The sequence below is a fragment of the Zootoca vivipara genome, chromosome 16 (genome assembly GCF_965207765.1).
Source record: "Zootoca vivipara chromosome 16, rZooViv2.hap1.1, whole genome shotgun sequence".
NCBI lineage: Eukaryota > Metazoa > Chordata > Lepidosauria > Squamata > Lacertidae > Zootoca > Zootoca vivipara.
This window is the reverse complement of record NC_142599.1, coordinates 28,744,971-28,770,625: the sequence shown is the minus strand read 5'-3', so window position 1 is coordinate 28,770,625 and position 25,655 is coordinate 28,744,971. Positions and strand designations below refer to the sequence as shown.

The 25,655-nt window shown below is 49.2% G+C and overlaps 1 protein-coding gene and 1 long non-coding RNA gene across 2 annotated transcripts; one reads left to right on the top strand and one right to left on the bottom strand.

Moving 5' to 3' along the window:
- Positions 1–293: 293 nt before the first annotated feature.
- Positions 294–4,882, bottom strand: LOC118076145 (uncharacterized). Its single transcript, XR_015947423.1, has 2 exons — positions 4,646–4,882; positions 294–2,789 (listed from the first exon to the last, which is right to left on the bottom strand). It is a non-coding gene; the product is annotated as an uncharacterized LOC118076145 (long non-coding RNA).
- Positions 4,844–23,108, top strand: MUS81 (MUS81 structure-specific endonuclease subunit). The gene is made up of 16 exons (XM_035098733.3): positions 4,844–5,083; positions 5,738–5,885; positions 7,254–7,387; positions 9,743–9,841; positions 10,247–10,327; positions 11,758–11,846; positions 12,657–12,833; positions 13,858–13,962; positions 15,054–15,181; positions 16,948–17,054; positions 17,560–17,676; positions 18,487–18,582; positions 20,005–20,127; positions 20,839–20,942; positions 22,048–22,131; positions 22,488–23,108. The coding sequence occupies exons 1-16, from the start codon at positions 4,970–4,972 to the stop codon at positions 22,552–22,554; spliced, it is 1,773 nt and encodes a 590-aa protein (XP_034954624.2). The 5' UTR covers positions 4,844–4,969; the 3' UTR covers positions 22,555–23,108.
- The last annotated feature ends 2,547 nt before the right edge of the window (positions 23,109–25,655 follow it).

The following is a 25,655-nucleotide window of genomic DNA, read 5'->3' as shown; positions in this document are numbered from 1 at the left end:
GTGTGGCTTTGCAGCAGGAGGTTAGGACTGGCAGTAAACCTAAAGTACTGGTTGCTAGGGATCATGAAGGGGGAGAGTGGGTTATTTCCTAATTGCCTCAGAGTCACCTGGTTGGCTACTGTGGGGAAACACTATGACGTGAGGCTGTTAAAGGCAGCCGTGAAGAATGGCTTGGATTAAAAGTTTGCAATCAGACTTTGCAAACAGTTTCAAGGACTTGGGTTTTCGTGGACTCTTGTTTCTACAATTCATCCCCACTCCCTGGTGACATATGAACCTAACCAAATGCCATGTTGGATCAAAAACCTTGCCTCTCTTTTATTTATTTACATTTTATTTTTTACATGCCCTGTGCCATAATGTCCCAGGACAGGTTACGACAATCAAACACACAATTATAAATAAAAATGAAACCATTGCAATAATCTCCCCCCTCAGTCTTTTCCGCCCTTTTGCTAAACACAGCTCTAGCTGGGGGTCCCCCCCCCCATGTTTGATCCCTACTCAGAACTCACCAGCCACTGAAGCAGGCAGTGAAACAGAAGGTCAGCACCCTGTCTCCCCACTGGTGGTGCATAATAGAGGTGAACCACGGGGAATCCAGCTCTGGGACTTCTTTCAGAGCTGGAGCAATGATGTCATCTGCTGGAGCACCAGGGTGTTTGGCAGATGCTCCTTGTTTTGGCAAGTGAGGTGATAACGAGGCTTTCAAGTTTCCCAAGGAGGAGTTAGTTCATTTATGTACCACTTCATATTTCAACATAAACCCCCTAAGCAGTTTACAAATCCCAACAAGAAGGATTTTTTCGATGTTTTAAAATTTGTCTAAAGTGAGACATAGCATGATCATTGAAAGTGTTAGTGGCACAACTTACAGCAGCTTTATCAGGGTGATATTTTTCAACAAAACTTTGCACTTCAACCCATTTTGCACACATTTCTTTGATTAGTGCAGTAGGAAGACTTTCTTGCCTCTCCTCCTCCTCCTCCTCCTCCTCAGACAATTCCTCAGTTGCCGCCTGTTGCTGCTCCGTCAGAATGTTCTGGAGTTCTTCTGTGGTGAGTTCCGTCTTGTGATCCTGCACTAACTCCTCAATATCATCACTACTCACTTCCAAGCCCATGGACTTTCCCAGAGACACAATATCCTCAACAATAGGAGCATCCTCTTCAACATCCTCAAATACACCTTCAAGGAAAGCTTCTGGCCACAGTGTCTTCCATGCCGACATCAGCGTTCTCTGAGGCACATCCCTCCATGCTTTGTCTATGAGATGTAAGCAATGTAGGATATTGAAATTATTCTTCCAGAACTCTCTGAGGGTTAGCTCTGTGTCCGAGGTCACCTCAAAGCACCTTTGGAACAGTGCTCTGGTGTAAAGCTTCTTAAAATTAGGTATGACCTGCTGCTCCATGGGCTGGATGAGAGAAGTTGTGTTGGGGGGCAAAAACATGACATTGATAAAACTGAACTCTTCCACCAACTCTTCCTCCAATCCTGGAGGGTGAGCTGGAGCATTATCCATAACAAGCAGGCACTTCATTGGAAGATTTTTGGATTGGAGGTATTCTTTTACACTTGGCCCAAACACTTCATGAACCCACTCAATAAAAAATTGCCTGGTTACCCAAGCTTTCCTGTTTGCCCTCCACATCACAGGCAATTTGCTTTTTATGACACTGTTTTTCTTAAATACCCCGGGGTTCTCAGAATGGTAGACTAGCAAAGGCTTCAGCTTAAAATCTCCGCTTGCATTCCCACATAATAAAAGGGTTAGCCTGTCTTTCATGGGCTTGTGTCCTGGCAATGATTTCTCCTCCTTTGTTATGTAGGTATTCTTTGGCATTTTCTTCCAAAAGAGGCCTGCCTCATCACAGTTGAAAACTTGTTGGGGAAGGAAACCCTCTGCCTCTACACAATCTTTAAATGCCAAAACAAATCGGTTGGCATCTTCTTTGTTGGCACTGGCAGCTTCACCAAGTCTGACCACACTGTGTATGCCACTTCTCCTCTTAAAATTATCAAACCACCCTCTACTTGCCTTGAAAATATCACTCTCAGCACTTGTTCCAGGGGTGTTTTTGATGAGGTCAGCATGCAAATGTAAAGCTTTTTTACAAATTATGCTCTCAGAAATGCGGTCACCCGCCAACTGTTTTTCATTTATCCATATGAAAAGCAATTTTTCCACTTCTTCAATTGTCTGTGTTCTTTGTCTTGTAAGTGTTTTAACACCTCTTGCAACATTGGCTCCTTTAATGGCTTCTTTATTTTTTAAGATGCTAGAAACTGTAGATTTGGCAACACCAAACTGCTTTGCCAGATCACATACACGGACACCACTTTCATGTTTGGAAATAATTTCCTTCTTCACCTCTATTGTTATTCTGTTAAGGATTCTCTTGGCTTTGCAGCTTTTATCCATTTCTCACAGCACAAGGTGATTGGCAGAGGGCTCCTGAGATGAGATGAATACAGATGTATGCACTGGGTTCCACACAGTCACAAAAACAAATTGGTTGCAAGAGAGCTCCTGAGATGAGATGAGCACAGATTTCATACAGTCACCAAATTGATTGCATACAAGCCCAAATATCACCTCTGTGATGCACGGGTACTCAGGACTCAACAGCCAGCAGCTAGGCATCAGGATCTTGCACTCAGCGGAAGCCGCGTGGCATGTTCAACTTCCAAGGCTTGTTCGAAACCCAAAGCATTTACTTCCAGGTTTACAGTGTTCATAAACCGAAATGTTCGTCAATAGAGACGTTCGAAAACCGAGGTCCCACTGTGTAAGAAACACAATACAATTTCCGCATTCAAAACCAAATACTGTACCAAATAATAAATCATGATTCCACATTCTAATTTAATTTAATAAATGTGCATGTAAAGTGAAAGAGCCAAGAACCACGAAAAACAAATCTTATACAAAACATCCAAAGACAGAAGACCCTTTGGAAGTTGCAAGTGGACATGCAGGGTGTGTTAGAGCTACAACAAATTGTAGGCAGCTGACTTCATAGCACCTCTTTGTTGCTCACATGGCTAGGCTCTTATTGAATTAGGTGTAACCACACCTTTAGCACATACAATGCCTCTGCCTGACTGTTGATGAGCAATCTTCAAAGAACACAAGATGACTACACACCTGACAACAGGAGCGGAAGGATGACTTCAGTCTTACTACATCTACTCTCCCCGACCCCGTCTCTTTCATGAACCATGTGCCACCTTGGAGGTCCACTCCTTCAATAAATTTATTGTGCTAGCCAGAGGCCATGGCAATCACCTTGGATATCTCATACATAATCTATTCTGAAACATAGGAAGCTGCCTTATACAGAATCAGACCCACTGGTCCATCTAGCTACACTGACTGGCAGCAGCTCTTCAGGCAGGGTTCTCTGCCTGAAGATGCTGGGGATTGAGCCTCTGGGATCTCCTGAATGCAAAAACGGTGCTCAAACCACTGAGCAATGGCCCTTCCTGGTTCACAGATGTCTTTTTAAATTTGCAAAGTGGAGCAGTGCATATTAAGGTTCTCTTAATAAGGCAGCAATCAATCTGTGGTATGTAAACATGAAAATGCACTTAGTAATAATTGGCAGCTTCAGCTATAAGAATCAAAGTAGCAGGTGATGGGAAAGAAAGATCCTTCTCTGGTGGAAAACCTGGAGAGCGGCTGCCAGTCAAAGCAGATGCCACTGGCCTAGATGGACAAACAATTTGCAGCTTCCTCCCTTTCATGGGAGGGACTGAAACTCTCTGACAAAGCATCAGTCCTCAGCATCTCCTGTTAAAAAAGGATCAGGCAGTTTAAATGTATCCCAGGAGAGAAGCAGCTCATAGTTATCCATGGAAAAGCCTAATACAGGCTTCCTCAACCTCGGCCCTCCAGATGTTTTGAGACTACAATTCCCATCATCCCTGACCACTGGTCCTAATAGCTAGGAATCATGGGAGTTGTGGGCCAAAAAAAGTCTGGAGGGCCAAGTTTGAGGAAGCCTGGCCTAATATATCCACATAATTGTGACTGGCCGTTTAGAGTTGCTGCCAACTAATCTCTATTCAGAGTAGATCCATTGAAACAAATTGGCCTAAGTGAGATCACGTTCATTAGTATCAGAGCATCTACTCTGAGTAGGGCTAATACTGGGCTGGATACAACTCTTAGTGTGTCCACACACCCCAAAACAGATTGCAGCAAAGAGAGGCGCTTCTGCTCTTTCTACCTCTTTCTTTTTTTAAAAAAGTAGTTTTTCAACATAAAATAGCCCAACTAATACAAATGCGCGTGCATCTCACTATTTCCATGGTGCAGGTTGGAGATTGTAGTTGGGAGTGCCTTGCGACAGCCCTGCAGTGCAGTGCCTTCTGTGTACAGTACTGCAGAACGGAGGCTTGCCTGAAGCAGAGAGAGTAGTTTGCGAGAACCCTTCAAAATGCACTCCAGTAGTAATTGGCCCCAATGCAGGTTGGGCTGAAACAGAAGCTTGCAACAACCCTGCAGTGTTGCCCGCTAGGACACCCCTATTGCAGGAGGGGCTTAACAGGTCTGCGCTGCTCCTAACATTACTGTTGGGAGGTTCAGCTGGGGCTGGTTGGCTTTTGTGAGCAAAGGCGAGCCGTATTTATTTTTACCTTCCCCAGAGCCAAATCCAGCGCTCGGTTGCCTACGGAAGGCTCATCCTGCCCCACCGACTCGCGGGCAAACCGGCTGTCATTTTTGATTTGCCCAGGCGCCTCTCTCACTTTCGCCTCTGGAGAGAAGGCTGGTTGAGAGCGGGAACGCGGAAGCGGCCGCTCTGCCCTTTTCATGCGTCTACGGTTCCGCCCGTCGGCCTCTAGGGGGCGAAGCGCGCGTGCGCAGTCGCTACCTGGCAGGCCGCTCTACCTTCCCCGCTTCATCTCCCCGTCGAGTTCCGGGTCAAAGAGAAAGAAGAAACTTTCCGGCGCTTTTGGAAGATGCCGAAGCCCACTCAGGGGGGGCCGAATCCCTTATTTACGCGCTGGCTCCAGGAGTGGCGCGACCAGGCCGCCGAGCGCGGGCGCCTCAGGAGCCAACGCGCCTATGAACGGGTAAGCCACGCCCTCTAGTGGCAAGCCACGCCCTCCGGTTGTTTTGCTCCGCCCATAGAGCCCCCTTAATACCCAATTTATAATGTATTAATATAATACTAACACATAATATTAAACTTTTTTCTGGTCATTGGGCAGGGACCTTATCCTTTGTTTTGTTGTCGTTTAGTCGTGTCCGACTCTTCCTGACCCCATGGACCATAGCACGCCTTATCCTTAGCTAGGAGTAAAGTCGCCATGGGAACTCTGTTTTTGGCTGAACAAGCGGGATCGATAAGCGTGCATAAATGATGGGTTGGATCCTGACTTAGTTAGTTACTGATTTCACGTTAGTTACTGATTTCAATGTGTCTCTTCTAAGTATCACTTACAATGCAATCCTGTACATATTATACTGTACTGAGAAATCAGCCCCACTGAAATCCTACTCCCCAAAAAAGGAGTATCGGGTTGAAATTGAAGTCTGGATCCAGCTCTAAGTATCAGCAACTATGAACTGACCCAAGAGAATATGTATGAGTTCAAATTTCACAGAGTGGTTGTGGCCCTGGCCTAAACTGCCCTCCTTGTCAGTCAAAGTGGAGAGACAGGGGAAACCATGTGCACCTCTCCTTATAATCAAAATAATAAACAAATCCTCTTCCTTGTGTTCAGGCGCTGAGCTCTCTCCACAAATACCCACTCCCTTTGCGCAGCGGGCGCGAGGCTCGGATCCTCCAGTATTTTGGTGAGCACATCTGCCGCCAGCTAGACGAGCGGCTGGAGAGACACTGCCAAGCCCAGGATGGCACAGTGTTGACAGGTGAGTGGTGAGGCAGCCATGTGAAGGTCCAATGTGTGCTCGAGTCTGTTCCTTAAATAGAAAGTAAGATTCCAGTCCTCATGGTACTGAATAAAGGGCTGGATTAAATAGGAACATGTTATTGTTGTTTAGTCGTGTCCGACTCTTTGTGACCCCATGGATCAGAGCACGCCAGGCACTTCTGTCTTCCACTGCCTTCCGCAGCTTGGTTGGTCAAACTCATGTTCGTAGCTTCGAGAACACTGTCCAACCATCTCATCCTCTGTCGTCCCCTTCTCCTTGTGCCCTCAATCTTTCCCAACATCAGGGTCTTTTCCAGGGAGTCTTCTCTTCTCATGAGGTGGCCAAAGTATTGGAGCCTCAGCTTCAGGATCTGTCCTTCCAATGAGCACTCAGGGCTGATTTCCTTCAGAATGGATAGATTTGATCATCTTGCAGTCCATGGGACTCTCAAGAGTCTCCTCCAGCACCATAATTCAAAAGCATCAATTCTTCGGCGATCAGCCTTCTAGGAACATAGGAGGCTGCTTTATACCGAGTCAGACTATCTGTCCATGTAGCACAGTGTTGTTTGCCCACAATGGTTTGCAAAAGCTCTCCAGAGTTTCAGACAGTCCTACCCGAAGATGCCAGGGATTGACTCTGAGACCTTCTGCATGCAAAGAAAGTACCCTTCCACTGTGTTTTGGCTCTGCCCTCTGAAACAAGTAGAGTCTTCTCTTGACACTTAAGTCATATTCAAGGAGAAGCCTGGTGAGTATCCCCTGGAAGGAAGTTCCACATTTAGATGCTGGCAGAGTGAATGTTGTGCTTTGGGTAGCCAACTCCTGCATATCAGAGGGATGGAATAAAAAGGAGGGTCTCAGGTGATGAGGGGAAATTCCAATGGATGCAGGCAGGCCTCACATCCAATGGATGCAGGCAGAAGCCAGCCCCACACTAAACTCCCACGTAGCTGCATATTGGATTGCAGTCTAAGGTAGCCCCGGGCTGTTCAGGGCTGATATGAACAGGGCAGCATGGGAATTGGCATCGTCTAGGTTGGGCCCTGGGAGCTGTTCATTTTTCACTAAAGCATCACAGGTTTCTAGTCCTTAGGGCTATGGTGAAATGTAAACGTGAAAACTGGTAACATTTCATTTAATGAACAAAAGCTAAGCAGGACTTTGGCATTTGGAAAGCCTAGTCTTTTAATGCATTCACAGCTGCTTGCTCTTTTGCCCCCTCTCTCTTTTGCCTGTCTCTCCCTCTGTGGGGGGGGGCAGGGAAGTGCATATATGAGCAAATCTCCTTCATTGGTCTCAGCTGTGGAATTTCATTAGTCTCCGCTAAACATCTATAAAACAGAGTTTATACTGTGAATTCCAGGTCTGCATGCCACAGCTTCTTCTCAGAAGGATCAAGAGGATGGTGAGCTGCTTGGCAGCAGAGACCCGCCTGCTGCGCTCCAGCCTGCCCTCTGTGCCACAGAGCCAGATCAAAACAAAGGACAGTGCTTAAAGGTCCGTGTAAATACCTTGCCCTTACAGGCAATTGAACTATTAGTATGGCCATGTCTCAACTCTCTCTGCCTGGGCAAGTTTCTCCTAAATTCGATAGGCAGCCCACTTCCCCTCTTTTCCTCCTCCCGTCTCTTGGAGTGGGGCTGAGTGGATTTGCGGTAGGGTGATGATGCTGTGATATTTTCCCACGAATCATCCCGGCCACTGCTGTGCTAGCAGCTTACCCGTCTGCTCGTCCATGCCTGTGCCGAGCGCTTAAAGCAACATGTGCATTACCATCAGAATGGGCTGACAAACATTCATTGAATGATGGTGCAGGTCATAGACTAGAGCAGGCATCCCCAAGCTTCGGCCCTCCAGATGTTTTGGACTACAGTTCCCATCATCCCTGATCACTGGTCCTGTTAGCAAGGGATCATGGGAGTTGTAGGCCAAAACTTCTGGAGGGCCGCAGTTTGGGGATGCCTGGACTAGAGCAAGGGTTGGGGAACCTTTTTCAGCCTTCTCTCCTTGGCAACCAGCAGCGGTAGGTGCAGCCAGAGGCACAAGTGGGTGGGGCTAGAGTCAAAAGTGGGAGGACCAATGGGCATCACTCCTAACCTTTGTACAGCAGGCACTCTTCTCCATCCTCCACCAGGCAAGTAAGAGACCTTATTACAGTTTAAAGACACATTCCAGCCAAACTAAACATGGCTCTGGTTTTAATTTACAAGGGGGTCCAGGATACCTTAAGGGCCGCCTGATCCCTTCCTCATCATTGATGTCTTCAGGAGAGTCACTGTTAGTGCCCCCCGCCCGGCATGGCTTGGGTGCCCACCTCAAATCCACCAGGAGCTGTGCATTCAGCATTGTGACTCAAATTTTGAGGACCTCTCTCCCATTTGAGATCAGGCAGGCCCCCTCTCTGCTGAATGTCCAGCACTTACTGAAGACATTTCAGCAGGGATTTTGACTGAATTCTGATTTACTTACTGTATTGGTGAGTTACTTGCACACCACTTAGATGCTGTCATAATTCAGCAGTACAGTATATAAATTCTTTAAATAGGTAGATAAATAGGGTGTTGCTTAGGGAGAGGCTCAGAGGAACACATTCGGCTCCCAAGCCTGAGTTTCTCACTCCCTCTTGGGCTACAGCTTCATGGATGGATTAATACCCATTCTTACTGTCACCCAGAGGAAGTGAAATTCATCTATTCATACTGTAATTTGCTTGAACACTGGCCTGAAATGGAGTTCTACTTTAAAAGCTACTGCCTTCTGGTTCTTTGCTGTCCTGCCCCCCCCAAAAAAACACATTTGATTGCTACGAGCTGCTGTGCCGCAGAGGATCACGTAGTGCCCACGCACAGCTGTCTTTCATATTTCCATGGGTCCCGGGGCAGGCAGCTTTCCCAGCGGATGGTGCCGAAAGCACATTTATCCATTTCGCTTCTTAGCCCGCCCGCCAAAATGCTCTCCTACAAAGAGTGCGCTCTGCTCCTCCCCGAATGGTCAAAGGCCTTGCAACATAAAAGACCTTTCATCGAATTTTGAAAGAGGCATTGTGGCTGGCAGGGAAGCAGTCAGGGAAGGTAGCTGGCCTGGTTTGCTCATGAAAACATGGAACAGTATTGGGTCAGTTCCCCCACCTCCCACCCCGATTTTCCACTTTTATCCCATAGAAGGGCATTGAGAACTAGCTATGAATCAGGAAGTCCCTGGTTTAACTCCTGCTTCTGTTCCATGCTTACCAGGTCACTTTGGGCTAGTGATGGGGAACCTTTTTCAATGGAGAGCCGTGTTCCTTTCTGGTCCGCCTGGCAGGGGGCAAATGTTGGTGGTGGGTGGGGCCAGAGGCAAAAGTAGACGGAGTAACAAATAATTTGTACTTTTGTACAGAAGGCTAGTTTTTATACACACACACACACACACACACACACACACACACACCTCTCCCTATCTTTCATCTAGGCAAGTGAGTTCATTATTAGAGTTCAAGGCCATGTTCTGGCCAGGGGGAAAAACCTCAAAGCTTTCAGCTGGACTGGGGAGGGGTGTGGCCTGGGGAGAGCCCTGAGGGCCAGACAGACAGACCTGGAGTGTCACATTTGGCCTCCAAGCCTGGAGTCCACCCCCACCCTGCCTTAACAAAGTCCCTCTCACTCAGCCTCAGCTCTTCCAACTGAGCTGTTGCGCTCAGGTCCTGCTTGCGGCCTTCCTATTGGGACACCTGAATGACCACTGAGAACAGGATGCCGGGCTAGATGGGCCCCTTCTGGCCTGACCTAGCAGGGGTTTTCCTTGTGTTCATCTGTTCTTAAGACTGGCGGAGTCCCTGAAGAAGACACACCTGGTTTCCCTTTTTCCTTTCAGAAGAAGCAAGCAGTATCACGCCAGCGTGGCCAGAGGTACTTCCCAGATCCCCGTTCTGGGGCCTTTGCCATTTTGGTGGCTCTGTACCAGGACAGTGTGGTAAGATAACAGCTGATGCAGAACACAGTAAGCCAGACATCCCCAAATTCGGCCCTCCAGATGTTTTGGGACTACAACTCCCATCACCCCTAGCTAACAGGACCAGTGCTCAGGGATGATGGGAATTGTAGTCCCAAAACATCTGGAGGGCCGAATTTGGGGGTGCCTGCAGTAAGCTCAAAAACATAACATTTGGGGAGGGGGAGAACCTAGAGCCCACATTTCCCAGAGGGCTTGTGGGGAAACCCCAGCTGCATGATGAAACCCTGAATACTGGGGGATTGTGGGAATGGCTTTTGTTTTGGAATCCTCTTTAAGAAGTCAGCAAAGGTGGGGCAGTGTTAAGAGGCGGGAATCCTGGGAGGAAATGTAAAATCTATCCTGCCTTTTTGACACTTCTTCCAGAATCCTCACTCCCGGGGTTTCCTGACAAAGCCGGAATTGCAGAGAGCAGCTCAGCTGCTGTGCGAGAAATCTTTTTTTCTGGTGAGTTCCTGTATGATCTGTATTATTTTATTGGTACTGTTGTCACTTTGGCTAGAACAGTAAACTTATATTGATGAATTCAGAAAATCTTGGGATACTTCCAGACTCTTAACTGTTTTGCAGGAGGGATTCCAGCATGTCCCAGAAGTTTATGTTTGTGCAATTGAAATGGATTAGAACCCTTTGTCACCCTCGTACAACAATCCACTCTTTTAAGATTCAAAAGCTGACCTTTTGTGGTTAGAAAGCGATGAGGAAATGCATGGGAAAATGGGGGAGGGATGAATGGTTAATGGGAAGATGTATAAAAACCCTACAAGCAAATTTGGACGAATGACCATTGCCATTTAACCTCTCCGCAAAGAGGTAGGAATGAGTGCTCAGTTATGACCGAACTAGTTTAACACCATGTCAGCTTTATGCAGGGGAATCAGAATGAATACGCAGTAAACAGGCCGTTTGGAGGAGCCCTATTGTAGTGATAATCTGGTTACGGAATATCTTGGTCTGCTTTATGACCCCGCACTCCACAATAATGCAGATACCAGTTTGCAAGAAATGTTAGAATACATTATATATGTGTGTGTGTGTGTGTGTGTGTGTGTGTGTGTGTGTGTGTGTGTGTACACACACATACACCGTGTTTCCCCTTTTTGAAGACACTGTCTTATAACTTTTTTTCCTCAAAAAAACACAGGGTGGCTTACTTTCGGTGGGATGTCTTATTTTTTATTTACCGGTATGGTTTTTACGGCTCAGGGCACTGGCTCAGGGCGCTGCTGGGCTCTCTTGAGTGCTTGGCGCTGCAGCAGCCACCGGTTCCGGGTGGCGGGGCAGCAGGCGTCCTTGGCCGGGCCAGGCGGAGGCCGCTGGCTCAGGCGCTCCGCCCACCGCTGCAGGGTGCTCCAAGCTCCATGGCCAGGCCAGGCAAGGAAGAAGCAGTGAGCCCAGCGGTGGCGGCAAGCACGGAAGCGGCAGGGACGGCGGTGGACGAGAAGGCGGAGCGTGGAAATGCAGCCAGCAAGGCAGGAGCGTGATCAGCTGTTAAGCGGCGCTCTTGGAGCGCCGCTTCACAGCTGATCGCGCTCCTGCAGTACCGGCCGCATGGAGTGACTCTATGAGTGGAGGTGCCTGTGGGGGTTGGTTTCCACGGCGCCGAAGTATGGCTTATTTTTGGGGTATGTCTTATATTTCTCAAATGCTTAAAAACCCTGCCATGGCTTACTTTATGACTACGTATTAAAAAAGGGGAAACAGGATATATATATATATCAGCAAAACACTTCAAAGGCATCAGGATCCCTCCTTGTGGGTTGGTGGGAGGGAGGGGAAAGTTCTGCTTCGGCAGGCCCTGAGGTGGTCTTCCCCGGCCTCCCTTTCTCTCCTGAGATTATGTATATTGTTGTTGCTGCTGCTGCTTCCCCTGACAGGCTGATCCTGGGAGTAAGAACACTGCCTGGTCTGCAATCAGCACTCTGCTTCGCAAGGAGCTGGTCCTCAAGACCAATATCCCAGCCAGGTAAGGATGTTGCGCCAGCTACCTGGGAGGTAAGGGAGAATCCATAGATAGCACATAGCTTGTATTGGAGTGAGGCGTGTGAGCTTTTAGCATGAGCCACACATTTGCTTACGGAAGGCATAGGCAAACTCGGCCCTCCAGATGTTTCAAGACTACAGTTCCCATCATCCCTGACCACTGGTCCTGTTAGCTAGGTGTGATGGGAGTTGTAGTCCCAAAACATCTGGAGGGCCGAGTTTGCCTATGCCCAACTGTATGAAGTGCTCAAAAGTTTTAAGAGAAGAGAAAGACGGAAGCAGAGGATCTTTGGGTCCCAGAAGGGATGCCATCTTTCACACACACACACACACACACACACACACACACACACACACACACACAGATATGGGCAGGGACCCTGCTGCCTACATGCCCCATCAGTGGAAAGCCCTGCTTTGTCCTGTGGTGTCAGCCATTGTCTCTGACCAAAAGGATAACAGAGACGTCCCCTGTCTGATATGCATTGGGAAGGGGTTCCAGACAGGAGGTGCTGCCACACTCAAGGCCCGGTTCCTGCATTGTGGGGAAACAAACCTCCTCATCAGAGGGGGCCAGCAGGAGGCCTTCTCCTGCGCAGCCCAATGATCTGTCAAGTATAGAGCGGGTGGGACCATCTTCAGCATGAACCTGCCTAGGATTGGGAGCTTGCCTAGTGAAGCTGAAGCGCAGCAGCCTTTTAACTCTGGAAACATCAACCGGACACAGGGATGGGAGAGAGGCTAGAGAGGCCTGGTGGAGGCCCTTTTGACTTACCCTCCTCTGCTCCAACAGATATTCTCTGACGGACTCAGGGCTCACCATAGCCCGGGAACTGGCAGCTTTGAACGAGCCAAAGGAGAAGGACTCCGACTCTCTGGCAGCCAAGGCAGCTGACTCTGGAGACCCCTTGCTGCTTTTGGAGGGAGACGATGAAAGCAAGCAATCTCCAAACAGGGACGCCTTGCCCAAGTAAGTAACCTCCTTCCTGAGCAGCTACTTTTCTTCTCTCAGGGAGGTGCGTAGCAGAGGCAAAGAAGCTGCCCCAGGTGAGGCTTACTGTCTGCAGGCTGCGCTCTGTCCTGGCCAAGCATGTTTGATTTTGTTTCAAATTCTGCCCATGAGCTGCCTCTTGATTCCCAATCAGCACCACCGCCCCATGCCCCCAAAAATTTCGGGTGGTATGCCAGCCCTGTTCTCTGGCACACCTTGCCAGCAGCACATCCAGAGAACAAGGCACCGGAGAGAAGGGAAAGGCAGAGGCCTCTCTCTGTTAGCAGGACCATGGAATCCACTCCCTGCTGGAGCAGGGCACAGCTCACTCCACCAGATAGGACAGGCATCCCCAAACTTTGGCCCTCCAGATGTTTTGCACTACAATTCCCGTCTTCCCCTACCACTGGTCCTGTTAGTGAGGGATCATGGGAGTTGTAGGCCAAAACATCTGGAGGGCCGCAGTTTGGGGATGCCTGAGATAGGATCTTGCTAGGTTATATTATTTGTGTTTTATTGTATCATCTGCTAGAAGGAACAAAATGTAAGCTGCTTTTTATTGTTTACTATTGCATTTTTAATGCTTTGTTGTTTTAATTTTGTGAATTTGTTGTTTTAATTTTGTGATTTGCTGATTTTGCTGCCAAATGGGGGTTTTTTTGCTGCTGTTTAGCTGGATCTTTTATATGGGTTTTTGTTACATTTTTAATTGTAATGTACTGGCGTTTTTTTGTTGTTGTTACACTTGTTATCTTTTTTAAGAAGCTCTTTTTGAACCTTTGTGAGCTGCCTTGGGGGGCCTTTTTGGCTGAAGGGCAGCAAATAAACTCTACAAATAAAGTTCTGTAAGTTGCTTAGAATATTTTTATGTAGCAAGCAACCAATACGTTGAATGACAGACAGACAGACAGACAGACAGACAGACAGATAGATAGATGATTGATAGATAGATAGAGAACACACGTTAAAATGTAATAATGAAATAAATTTACTGGTTTTCCAGGTCAAGCTGCAGAGAGCCAAGGGCAGGGCTCTTAAAACCCCAGTTTACTTTTCACCCTGGGAACTTTGATGTTATCCTCTGTGTGGATTTCATTGAGACCACGGGGTGAGTGGCAGCTGGAGGAGTGAAGCACACACACTTGGGGGTGGGGACTGTGTTTCTGTTGGGGACGGGGCACTCTCAAGATCACACATGCCTGCATTTATTTACCCAGAATAAATGCCCCTTTCCTAATTTGGTTCCAATTTAGACGTGTAAAAGACAGAGCAGCAGAGGAACCAGCCATGAGTTTGCATGACAAGAGTATGCTTTGACTGCCTTTCAACAGGGGTGGGCAACCCCCACTGGCAAAAGTGGTGGTCCAATCTGGCCTGTGAGGCTAATTTCCCCAAACCACGCCAACCTGTCAATCAGCCGTCACTGGGTGATTCTGCATGGGCTTGCATGCTTTGGTTCCCATTGTGGTAACTGCCACCTGCAGCCAAAGCAGCAAGATCTCCTCCCCAGCAGCTGATGGTCAGTGGGTTAAATCCTGCTCAGTCCCCTGCAGGAACCAGGGCTGAACTCTTTGCTCATCAGCTGATGAGTGAGCGATCAGTCCTGCTTGGTGCTGCTTCTTTGGCTACTCTTGCCCCCACTCCACCTCCCCAGGTCAACTTAAACAGGTGGGTAGGCCCACCCATCTATCCATCATCTAGTGTCACCTGATGATTGACAGGTGTGTGGTCCGGCCCACCTGTCAAAGTTGGCTCATGGGGTGTGGGGAAATACAGATCTGGCTCGCTGGGCCTATCAGGAAGCTTCTAGAAACCATGCAAGGTATAGGTGCTGATCAGAGAGTTTCTTGTGCTGCAAAAGTGGATCTTAATAACCAGCAAATCGGCATTTGACAGAGCAGATGTAGACGGTAGAAGCTGTCTCCTTGCTTATGTAGATCGGAAAATCATATTTTGGATAACGAATTGGTACATTTATCATTAGGACTAGATAAGCTTGTGTTGCGTTCGTCAATTTTGTAGTGCCTTTGTGAGAAATACAATAAAATGTAGCTGTAATTTTTTTAAAAAGGGAAGAGTGCAGTTGAAACCAGGATTATCATCTCAGGATAGCCACTTCCCTGATTTGTTGCTGTGGTTGTTGGCAGTGTAAATGTGCTCTAAAGAGTTGCTCTCCCTCCCCCCAATTCCCCCCTTTAGTGGTCCCACGTCCCGGAAGCAAGATTTGGTGAGTGAGCTCCAGCGCCACAATGTTCCCTTCAGCATCCGGAAGCTTCACATCGGGGACTTCCTCTGGGTGGCCAGGGAGAGAGTCTTACCTGTGGCGGGTGAGTGTGGTGGGTGGTTTGGGCCATGCGATAGGAGGATCCATTGGAGGAGCATACCAGGATTTTGCCTTCCCTCTGAACCTGCCGCTTCACCGATAGCCCGCTTCAGTTTATCTATTTTTTACATTTATGTGCCCCCTTTTTTCCTCCAAGCAGCTCAAGCTGATGTACATGGTTCTCTCCCCTCCGCATATAACCCTCGCAACAACCCTGTGAGGTAGGTTAGACCAGGCATCCCCAAACTTCAGCCCTCCAGATGTTTTTGGACTACAATTCCCATCATCCCTGACCACTGGTCCTGTTAGCTAGGGATCATGGGAGTTGTAGGCCAAAACATCTGGAGGGCCGCAGTTTGGGGATGCCTGGGTTAGACTGAGAAGGCAGTGACTGTCCCAAGGTAACACAGGGAGGTTCGTGGCCTGGTGCCCTTGCTTCCCTGTGATGACTTCTTTAGGGAAACAGGGTCTGGTACCTTGAACACCTTTTCGATTACCTAAAACTGCACCAAGGATGTGGGCAGGGGAGGAATTGCTCTGGCTCCCTTCCAGCTCCATCCATGCGACCATGTAAGCCTCTCAGCGCTCCCTCTGCAGTTCCACACCTCCTCTCAGGAGCTAAGGGGCAGGTGGCGATAGGACAGAGGCAGGGAAGGGAGTGACAGTCCTCTGATCATTACAATTCCACCTACCTACCCTTTCCTCCCCACCCCTTCTACTGCCAGAGCCTATGATGGCCTTTAGCATAGGCGCCAATTCCTTGGCCAAACACAGTGCAGCATCAGTGACAGGCCCTCCTGAGCATGAGAGTGGAGGTGCCCTTGATGCCGAGTGGCCCTGGGCCCGGCCCTCAGCCCCTTCTCGACTTAGCTGCCAAGTATCCCGTTTTTCGCGGGAAACCCCCAGATTTTAATCCGTTTCCCGCTGTTCTCCCAAATGGAGAAAAATCCTGGGAATCCCCTGGATTTCCTACCTGCCAAGGAGCCTCCATTTTGGGTGCTGCTCTGCCCAAGGGTTGGTCACCAGAAATAGGGCAGAGCGGCACCAGAAGTCGCTTCTACGCATGCCCGGCGGCCATCTTGGTGGTGACCGCGTGGCGGCGGCCGTGACCATGCGGCCACCACCAAGATGGCCGCCGGGCATGCATAGAAGCGACTTCTGGTGCCGCTCTGCCCTATTTCCGGTGCCCACACATGGGCAGAGCGGCCCCGGAAGTTGCTTCTTCCGCGCTGCTGCTGATCCCGCATTTTTCAGCGGGAGACTTGGCAGGTATGCTTCTTGACGATGTGCGCATAATGCATGTTGCGTGTGTGACGTCACAAGATGTGTGGTGTGACCCTGGGGCCCCCTCAGTCTTGGGCCCATGCTGGCGCCTCTGGGCACTACCCATTTTGAAGTTGCCTTTCGTTGAATGGCAGAATTGGAAGGGACCCCAAGGGTCATCTCGTCATCCAACCCCCCCCCCCACAAAGCAAGATGAGATTGAGTAACTCAGCCTGTGCTTTGGAGAAAGGCTGCCGCTCAGGGGCAGAGGATCTTCCTCGCTTGCAGGGCATCCCACATTCGCTTTGCACTGTTCTTCAAGTAAGGAGTCTGAATTCCTGGAGAGCTGCTGTGAGGCCTGTATTCCTCTGGTGGGCATTGCTGGCTGATTTGCGCTGTGGGCAGGGGCTCTGGTTGTATCTCTCCCTTGGTTTATCAGGTTGAGGCTAAACCGACATTCTTTTAAACAGTCGCCCTCCTCCCCCCCCTCCTTCTTTCCTTTTCCAGGACAGCCACCTGCCGCTCGGGAGCTGGTGCTGGATTACGTGGTAGAACGGAAACGGATGCCGGACCTGTGCAGCAGCATCATTGATGGCCGCTTTCGTGAGCAGAAGGTGCTGCGCCGCTTCTGCGGGGGGAGGGGCAGTAGTCGCCTGGAGCCCCGTGAAGGGAAGGGACCGGGATCAGGCAGCCTGATGCAACGGGCGTGGTTAGGTGGCCATGATGAGGGAGGAGAGCCACAGGCAGTGGTTGTCTCAGCACAGCTGTAGGAAGAGCCCTGTTTGCCTTCTCTGCTCTGCAGCCTGATGGAACGGCCATTGCTCGGTGGCAGATGAGGGAGGAGGAGAGCCCAAGGGAGCTGTCTGCTCAGCAGAGCAAGAGGGAGATGCCCTGCTTCCCTTCCCTCCCTCTCCGCCACTCTGCCACATTTCAAAAAGTGATTGCACCAGGCGAGAGTTCCTCTGAGCATGTGTCGAGAGCCCTGGAAAGCAGTCATTTTGTGTGTGAAAGAGCAGGAAAGAGAACATGCACTTGGGGAGCTCTGAAGGCTTCTCCACTCCACTCCACACCTGCAGCACCCCCCAGCTCATAACTAACCGCTTTGCTTCTTCCTCCCAGTTCCGTCTGCGGCAATGTGGCATTTCCCACCCCATCTACCTGGTTGAAGATTCGGGCTCCACACAACACCTCAGCTTGCCCGAAAAGACTCTCCAGCAAGCGATGACCAACACCCAGGTAGGGGCTCCCCAGGAGAGTCGGTACTTCTGTCTACCTGGCTGTGCTATCTCAAGCCCAGGTAGGGCTCCCGCTGTGCATGCTTCCCCCAGGATCTGCTGGCACTCAGCCACCTTGGATCCTGCCTCCATCCCTAACTTGTCCCTTGCCATGGCAACCGCTTCAGGGTTGCATATTTGGGGGGGTTAGGGAAGGCTTTAGCTGCCTGCACCTGGGAAGTGGACTGGCAGCTTCCAGCAGCTGTGATAACTGTCGTCTTTCTAATACAGTGGTGCCTCGCTTAATGAATGCCCTGCTTAACGAAATTTCCGCTTAACGAAAGGTTTTTTCTAGCGGAGGTTGCCTCACTAGATGAATTCGTTTTACGAAAAATTTGTCTAGCGAATCCCGGTTTCCCATAGGAATGCATTGAAATTCAATTAATGCGTTCCTATGGGCAAAAAAAAATTCAAAAAAAATTCAATGCATTCCTATGGGATTCGCTAGACGAATTTTTCGTTCTAAGAAAAGACCCGTGGAACGAATTAAATTTGTCTAGCGAGGCACCACTGTATGGTTTAACAGAAAGCAGAGAGGATGGACCAAATGTCTCAAATAACCCTTTTCTAATGTAACTGGCAGACAGAAAACCAGAAGTTTCTTTCCCTTTATTTTTAACATTTCTTACCCCTTTGTTCTCCCCTCCCCTTCTTTCCTTTTTTGCTTTCTTGTCTTTTCGATTCTCTCTGTTATAGATTTTACTGGATTGTGAAAACTAATAAAAATTGATTTTTATTTTATTTTTAAAAAGATAACCGTTGTCTTTCCCAGGTGGTGGATGACTTCTTTGTTAAACGCACTCGAGACTTACGGGAATCTGCAGCGTATTTGACCCTGATGACGCGTCAGCTGACCAGACTGTACGAGGCGAGTTTGGAGCGGGGTGAAATGTGGGCGGGGGAGGGGGGCCCTGCTCACCCAGGACAGTGGCACATTTAGTTTGTTTCTCTGCTGTAACTGCCTGCCTCTTCTGTGTATTTTTCCTCCTTTGGTTTGAAAAGATTTGACTTAAGCTCTTGCCCTGCTTCTTTTCTCCCAAGATGTGCCAAGACTGTTTTGGGAGTTACTTAGTGCTGTGTCCGCAGCACTCTGCATCTGCTCAGGAACACTTCTTATTACTGATTTATTGTTGTGATTGGTTCTTATTTATCCAGGCCAAGGCCTAGCCTCTAGCATGCAGATAATCAGGGCGCAATGTTAAATCAGCTAAGGTTAGATTAATTGCTTTTAAAAACCTTTCTGAGTGTCAGGTAAAAACAACAACCTCCACTCATTTAAGGGTCAGTTTTTTTAAAATGCAAGCGTTTGGAATCAGACAGGTAGGCTGTACCTCTTTCGGGAGGGAGCATCGGACTCCACATGTACTTGTGCATCACCAGGAAGCAAAGATGAGGCTGGTTTGTCCGCCCCCATCCCCCTTTTAGAACGATTGATCTGTTCTACAGAGATTCAGTTAACTGGTGAAACCTCGTCATATTAAAGTTTCTTTCAAGGAAGGGTCATAGCTCAGTGGTCGAGCATCAGCTTTGCACACAGGTATCCCCAGGTTCAGTCTCCAGCATCTCTGGGTAGGGCTGGGAAAGAAAGACCCTGTCTGAAACCCTCAGAGTTTATTGACAGAGGACATTATTTGCATGGAGAAGGTCCCTACAGCAGGACTGCGAGAGAGAAACCCGGAAATTCTGCTGCTGGTGGTCAGTGTGTAAACCAGCCTTTCTCAACTTTGGGCCCCCAGATATTTTTTCGACTACAACTCCCATCATCCCTGACCACTGGTCCTGCTAGCCAGGGATGGTGGGAGTTGTAGTCCAAGGTTGGTTTAGGCAAGGTTTTCCAAACTTGGGTTGCCTGCTGTTTTTGGACTACAACTCCCATCATCCTTAGCTAGGCAGGACCAGTGGTCAAGGGTGATGGGAACTGTAGTCCAAAAACAGCTGGAGGCCCAAGTTTGTAGACAATGTAGGGCTAAGAGGACCATTGATGTGACTCAGTAAAACAGAGATTCCTGTGTTCCGTTTAATCCGGCAACAACTTCAGCAGGCAAGCCCGCTTAGCTGTCGCGTGAATGAAATGGAAGTTCTTTGCTCGCTTGAGCTTACTTGGGTTTTCCAGGGCCGAAACAAATGGTCGGCGAGTTTATAACAAAAAAGCTGGCTGTCCATACAAGGGAGCTGGAGGCAGGGAGAAGGAGGGAAAGGTGGTGCTGTGAGTCTGAAAGGGGAGAGTGGAGGAGAATGAGGTTGTGAGCCCTGTAGCTGCTAAGGACTGTTCCTCCTTTGTCTTCCCTAGGACAAAACCCTTCTGAGCTGTACCAAGGAGGAACTGGAGCAAGAGCGCCCTCTGCAGCCCAGCGCCGGCTCCTGCCGGCTCCTGACCTTTGCTGAGTTTAACGAAGGGGCCGTGAAGAACAAGGTAGTTTCTAATGTACTCCACATCCTGCATAAAGCAGTGATAGTTCAGTCGGCAGAGCACGAGACTCTTAATCTCAGGGCCATGGGTTCGAGCCCCACGTTAGGGCAAAAGATTCCTGCACTGCAGGGGGTTGGACTAGATGATCCCCATGCACCCTTCCAACTCGGCAATCCTAGGATTCCTCATGTGGTTAAAGGCCACTGCCGTGTCTCCCCCTCATATTCTCTCCTCGCGGGTTTGATTTACAAAGCTCTCTCTCATTTGCGCCCCCAACAGTCCTGAAAGGGTGCTTGCTGTTCTTCCCTTTTCTCTCTTGCTTTCCTTCTTCTTTTAATGTGTGTGTGGGTGGGTGTGTGTGTGGGTGTGTGTGTGTGTAGCAGATGGAATGTAGGGGGCACCTTTCTTGATCAGCCCAGCTCCAAGGGCCTTCTACAGTGAACCAGGCAGAGGGCCTTCTCAGTAGTGGCTTCCCATCAGATGTCAAGGAAATAAACTATCACCTGACTTTTAGAAGACATCTGAAGGCAACCTTGTTTAGGGAAGTTTTTAATGTTTGATGTTTTATCTTGTTTTTAATATTCTGTTGGGAGCTGCCAGTGAGTGGCTGGGGAAACCCAGCCAGATGGGTGGGGTATAAATAATAAAATTATTACTACTACTGCTGCTACTATTACTATTACTAATACTATTATTATCAACTCCCTCTCCCAGGCCCAAACAGTGAGTGAGGTCTTTGCGCGGCAACTCATGCAGATCAGCGGCATCAGCGGAGACAAGGCAGCTGCCATCCTGGAGAGATACAAAACACCAGCTAGGTGCGGAGACAGGTTATGAAAGACACAAGGTCATTGGCTGGTTGGGGTGGTGGAGGAGGCTGTCCTCTACTCGATTGCCTAGCTTGGGATTTCCCAAACTTGGGTCCCCAGCTGTTTGGGGACTACAACTCCCATCATCCTCAGCTAGCAGGGCCAGTGGTCAGGGATGGTGGGAATTGTAGTCTAAAAGCAGCCGGAGACCCAAGTTTGGGAAACCCTGGCCTGCCTTAATATAGAAACCTAGGAGCCCATCTGAGTGAGCCCAAAGGCCCATCAAGCATCCTATTCTCACAGGGCAAACCAGATGCCCCAATGGGGAGCCCTAAAGAAGGACCTGAGCTCAACAGCACTCTTCTCACTTGGGTTTCCCAGGCTGCTTCAGATCCTGGAGGGTACGATATAGCCGCTACTACTCATAACTATTGATAGCCTTCTCTTCCTTGAAGTAGCCTACCATCTACCTCTTGTGGGAGCCGGTTCCACAGTTGAACTATGCACTATGTAAAGAAAGCCTTTCTTTTGCCATTCCTGAATCTCCCACAATGCAGATGGGGTAATCCAAGTTCTAGTACAAGCACCCCCAAACTTTGGCCCGCCAGATGTTTTGGACTACAATTCCCATCTTCCCCGACCACTGGTCCTGTTAGCTAGGGATCATGGGAGTTGTAGGCCAGAACATCTGGAGGGCCGCAGTTTGGGGGTGCCTGTGCTAGTATTACGAGAGGTATTCCCCCTTATCCACACACACTTCTATGTACCTCGTTGTGTCCCCCTTCCCCCAGATTCAGGTGGCAGGGGTTGGGGAAGACCTTTTACCATCTGAGACCCTGGGAAGCTTCTGCCAATCTGAGTAGGTCAACAAAATAAGCCTGGCCTAGCACAAGGTAGGGTTCCTCACTCTGAGCCAGGGGATAGCCTGCAGCTTTGCAAAGGCTGTTGGACTCCACCTCCCATCAGCCCCAGCCAACATGGCCAGCCGTGAGGGGTGAGGGGAGTTGTAGTCTAGCACCATCCAGAGTTCCTCATGTTCCCCATCCCTGCTGTAAGCTATCTGAATGGGTTTCGGTTTGCCATCCCTTCACCCGCTTTCTCTCTTTCCCTTCAGCCTCCTGGCTGCTTACGCTACTTGCCCAACGCCACAGTGCCAAGAGCAGCTGCTGAGCGATGTCAAATGCGGCAAACTGCAGAGGTGAGCAACGGAGCTGCATGCTTCCCCTCCCCACCCCAGGCTTGGAGCTTCGGCATGCAGAAGGCATCTTGTGCAAGAACCACACAGGATGTGGGTTTGGGAGCTCAGGCAACGGACAGAGATCTAGCAGAGAAGAGTCAGCAGCCTAGAACAGGCTTTTAGCGGTGGGAATTTGGGAAACAAGGCCAGAAAAAGCACCGAGGGAGGGGCAGGTCGGTTTTAACCACACCCTGAGGGTCCAATCCTGTAGCCTGAACCTCGGAGAGCCCCGCTGCCTTGACAGTTGTCCTGTTGTTGGCTCTGCCACATCCTAAGCTCTGTCCTTTTGCTTCTCTTCCTTCCTCCTTTTGCTTCAGGAACTTGGGCCCTGCCTTGAGCAAGACTTTGGCTCAGTTGTACTGCACATCAGGACCGCTGCCTTGAACCAGTGGGAGGCTGTGGGTGTGTGCCTGCGTGCCTACAATTCACCAGCCAACGTGGAATACGTCTCCCCACTGCCTGTTGTGTCATCACAATTACCGTATTTCAGCAGCCAGCAGCTGTGGGAAGCTGGCCCCAGAGACACCCAGCACTGTTGCTCCTTGTAAAACACAGGTGCCAAGGAAAAGATGGGTTTGTCCTATTGCCTTATCGCAGGGGCAGCGAACCCGAAGCTCTCTGGGCCTATGAGTTTTTTCATGCAGCAACACCTGGTGGGCCGGAGGTTCACCACCCCTGCTCTAACATTCTGTGCCAGATGTTTACGAGCCCGAAATGCACTTCCTTGCCACAAGCTTACACGGGATCCAGGTTGACACTGTCTGTTACATCACCCACAAGACTGTTGGAGGAAGAGCACCCCGACTGGGTTTTTTGGGCCCCTTTTGGCTGCTAAATTAGGGCTTGCCAAGTCTCATCCCTCTTGATTTTTTCCTCCTTTTTTTTAAAAAAAATATCTGTCGATATTCTAATAAAATTGTAGCATTTTGTTTTGCAAAGGCTCTTATTATTATGTCTTCAACCCCAGGGGCCCAGAAAAGTACTTTCCCACACCGTACACCTTCTTACAGAATTAGCGAGGGACAGCTTTAAAAGGAAATTAGACAAATCCACTCTCGCAACAGCGATGGAAGGCAGGGCTGCAACCATTTAGGAATTGCCGAGAAGCGGAGACCAGCTTAGGAATGTTAGGAGAAGCTTCGTAATGGCATGATGCCCTGTCGTACCCAAGTCTGCGTATGCACCAACATGCCCCCCCAAAGAATCATGGGAACTGTTGTCTAAAGGTACTGGGAATTTCAGCTTTGTGAGGGGTAAACTCCCATGATCCTTTGGGGAAGGCCATGTGCTTTAAATATATGGTGTGTATGCAGGCTAAACGGAACCTCGCATCCTAGAAGCAATTAAACTGTTTGCCGTTGGAAGTGGGATTTGGTCTTAAGGACTTGTAAGGACTTAATTTGTCTCAAGACATGCCATAGCTGAGTAAATTGGAAGCAACTGAAAAGGTTTTAAAAGATATGCTGGGCAAATATTTAAAATGCTCATCTACCCCCCCCCCAAAATACCCTGAAAGTGCTCTGTGTGGAAATTAATGGGAGAAAACGGGGAAAGAAGCGGTCTCCAGTATTTCCCCTCAGCACAATCACTGAAAGAATTTGTAATATTTAAATACAAATATTATGATTTCCTTCCCTTCCAAAGTTCAGTCAGAAACAGTCCCATTTTTAGACTGCCTGTTCTAATTAAACACAGGGGAGAGGAAATATATGCGTGTTTTTTGTTTTTGCAGTCTTTGGGTGAATTAGCAAGTTGTGCCCAGTGGTTGTTTTTGCCTGCCTGATAGGAAGGAGCAACGTGTTCTGTGGTTCTTTTGGGGGGGGCAGCCATTTGGTTTTAAGAAATTCAGCCTCTGAGGCTGCAGTTTGAAGCAGAAGACCAGCATGGGGGAAGAAGTGCTTCATCTTTTCTTCTTGTGCCATTTCCCCGCTGAAAATTGCCCCACCTTCCAGCTTCTTTATGCCCCCTTATGCCTACTGGGAAGAGCAGGGAGCCTCCAATGAAGCTGAATATGCTGGATGATTCAGGAAAGATGAACGAAAGCCCTTCTTTCCGCAGGGCACAGTTTCAACCATGGAATTTGCTCCCACGATATCGGGTAGCTTTAAGAGAGGATTAGAGAAACTCATTGATAAGCCTAGCAGTGGCTACGAGCCATTGCAGGTGGGGAAACTGCTGTTGCACTTAGATCCTGGTTGTGAGTTTTCCATCGGGAAGGATGCTGATTCACCAATGTTCTTGCCTTCTCTTACAAGGAAAATATTAAAAAGACTTGCGTACTTCCCAAAGGATGCGGGTGGCTCTGTGGTCTAAACCACTGAGCCTCTTGGGCTTGCTGGTCAGTCCTTGTGGCCTGAAAGCGAGATGAGTGCCGCAACCCCATAGTCGCCTTTGACTGGACCAGGAGTCCTTTACCTTTTACTTCCCAAAGGTAATTTAAATGTATGTTTGGGAGGTTGGGGGCAGGTTCAGCAGGGTGCGAAAGCCTTGAAGAAGTTCTTCTTAGCCCACAGCAATCTTCCCCTTCCAACTGCACTCCCGGCAGCTATTTCTTCATTTCCAGTGTTGACAGAATACTGTCCACTCACGGAATTCCTCGGGACAGTTTACGAGTACAAATTTTAACTATAAAATGCAAAAATAACAGGAGCGTCACTTCGCCCGAGCCTCGATGCCCATAAAGCACAGGCTAGGCATGCTTGTGTAAAAGCTCCTGTGTTGTCGGCCTCTTCACCAAACGCCTTGTGTGCGAGGCTCCCACCTGGCGAGTCTGTGGCCAAGGGGAGATTTGAGCCAAAGGCATGCCAGGTCAAGCTCTTGGCTATTTCACCTTTGTGCTGCCTTACTTGTGGGGCTTCTCAGCCTGGGTCACCTGACCTGCCCCCTTCAGAGATGCAAAGGATTGGTTCAGATCAGGAGAGGGGAACCCCAACTTTCTTAGTGGTGGCGATTCTCCGGGGTCTCAGACTGGGGGCGCTCTCTGCCCTGCCTGGAGATGCTGGCGATGGAACCAGGGTGATGGAACAAAACAGGTGCTCTATCCAGATGTTCTTGGGTCCCCTATCCCTGGTTCAAATCCACCCCTGCCCTTTTTTGTGGGAATACAGCTACATAAGAGCCTGAATGCAGTACAAACCAATAGTCTAGCATCTTCTTCTCACAATGGCTAACTAAACGTCTCTGGGAAAAGCCCACAAGCAGGCCCGGCTCTAGGGGTAGTCTCGGTGGCGCGGGGCGCCGGGTCGGCAGGAGGGCGCTGCGCCCGACCGGCTTGAGGCGGCCCTGCCCACAAGCGGGACCTGAGCACAACAGGTGCACACATTCGAATTTCGCCTGGTTTCTCGGCACTTAACTGTATGGAATGTGTGGTCCCTGCTGAAAATTCACAGCGCCTTGAGAGTCACGGAACGTTAAGGGTGAAACCCCAGCTAAGTTGGTATGATTGAGGTTCCAGTTATAGCTCTTCGGCTGCGGTGACTCGTTCA

Excerpts from the sequence above, each read along its gene's own strand:
- MUS81 (XM_035098733.3), top strand. The coding sequence starts at position 4,970 with ATGCCGAAGCCCACTCAGGGGGGGCCGAATCCCTTATTTACGCGCTGG. Across the intron at positions 13,963-15,053 it reads GATTTCATTGAGACCACGGG|TGGTCCCACGTCCCGGAAGC; the intron begins GTGAGTGGCAGC and ends TCCCCCCTTTAG. Across the intron at positions 15,182-16,947 it reads GAGAGTCTTACCTGTGGCGG|GACAGCCACCTGCCGCTCGG; the intron begins GTGAGTGTGGTG and ends TTCCTTTTCCAG.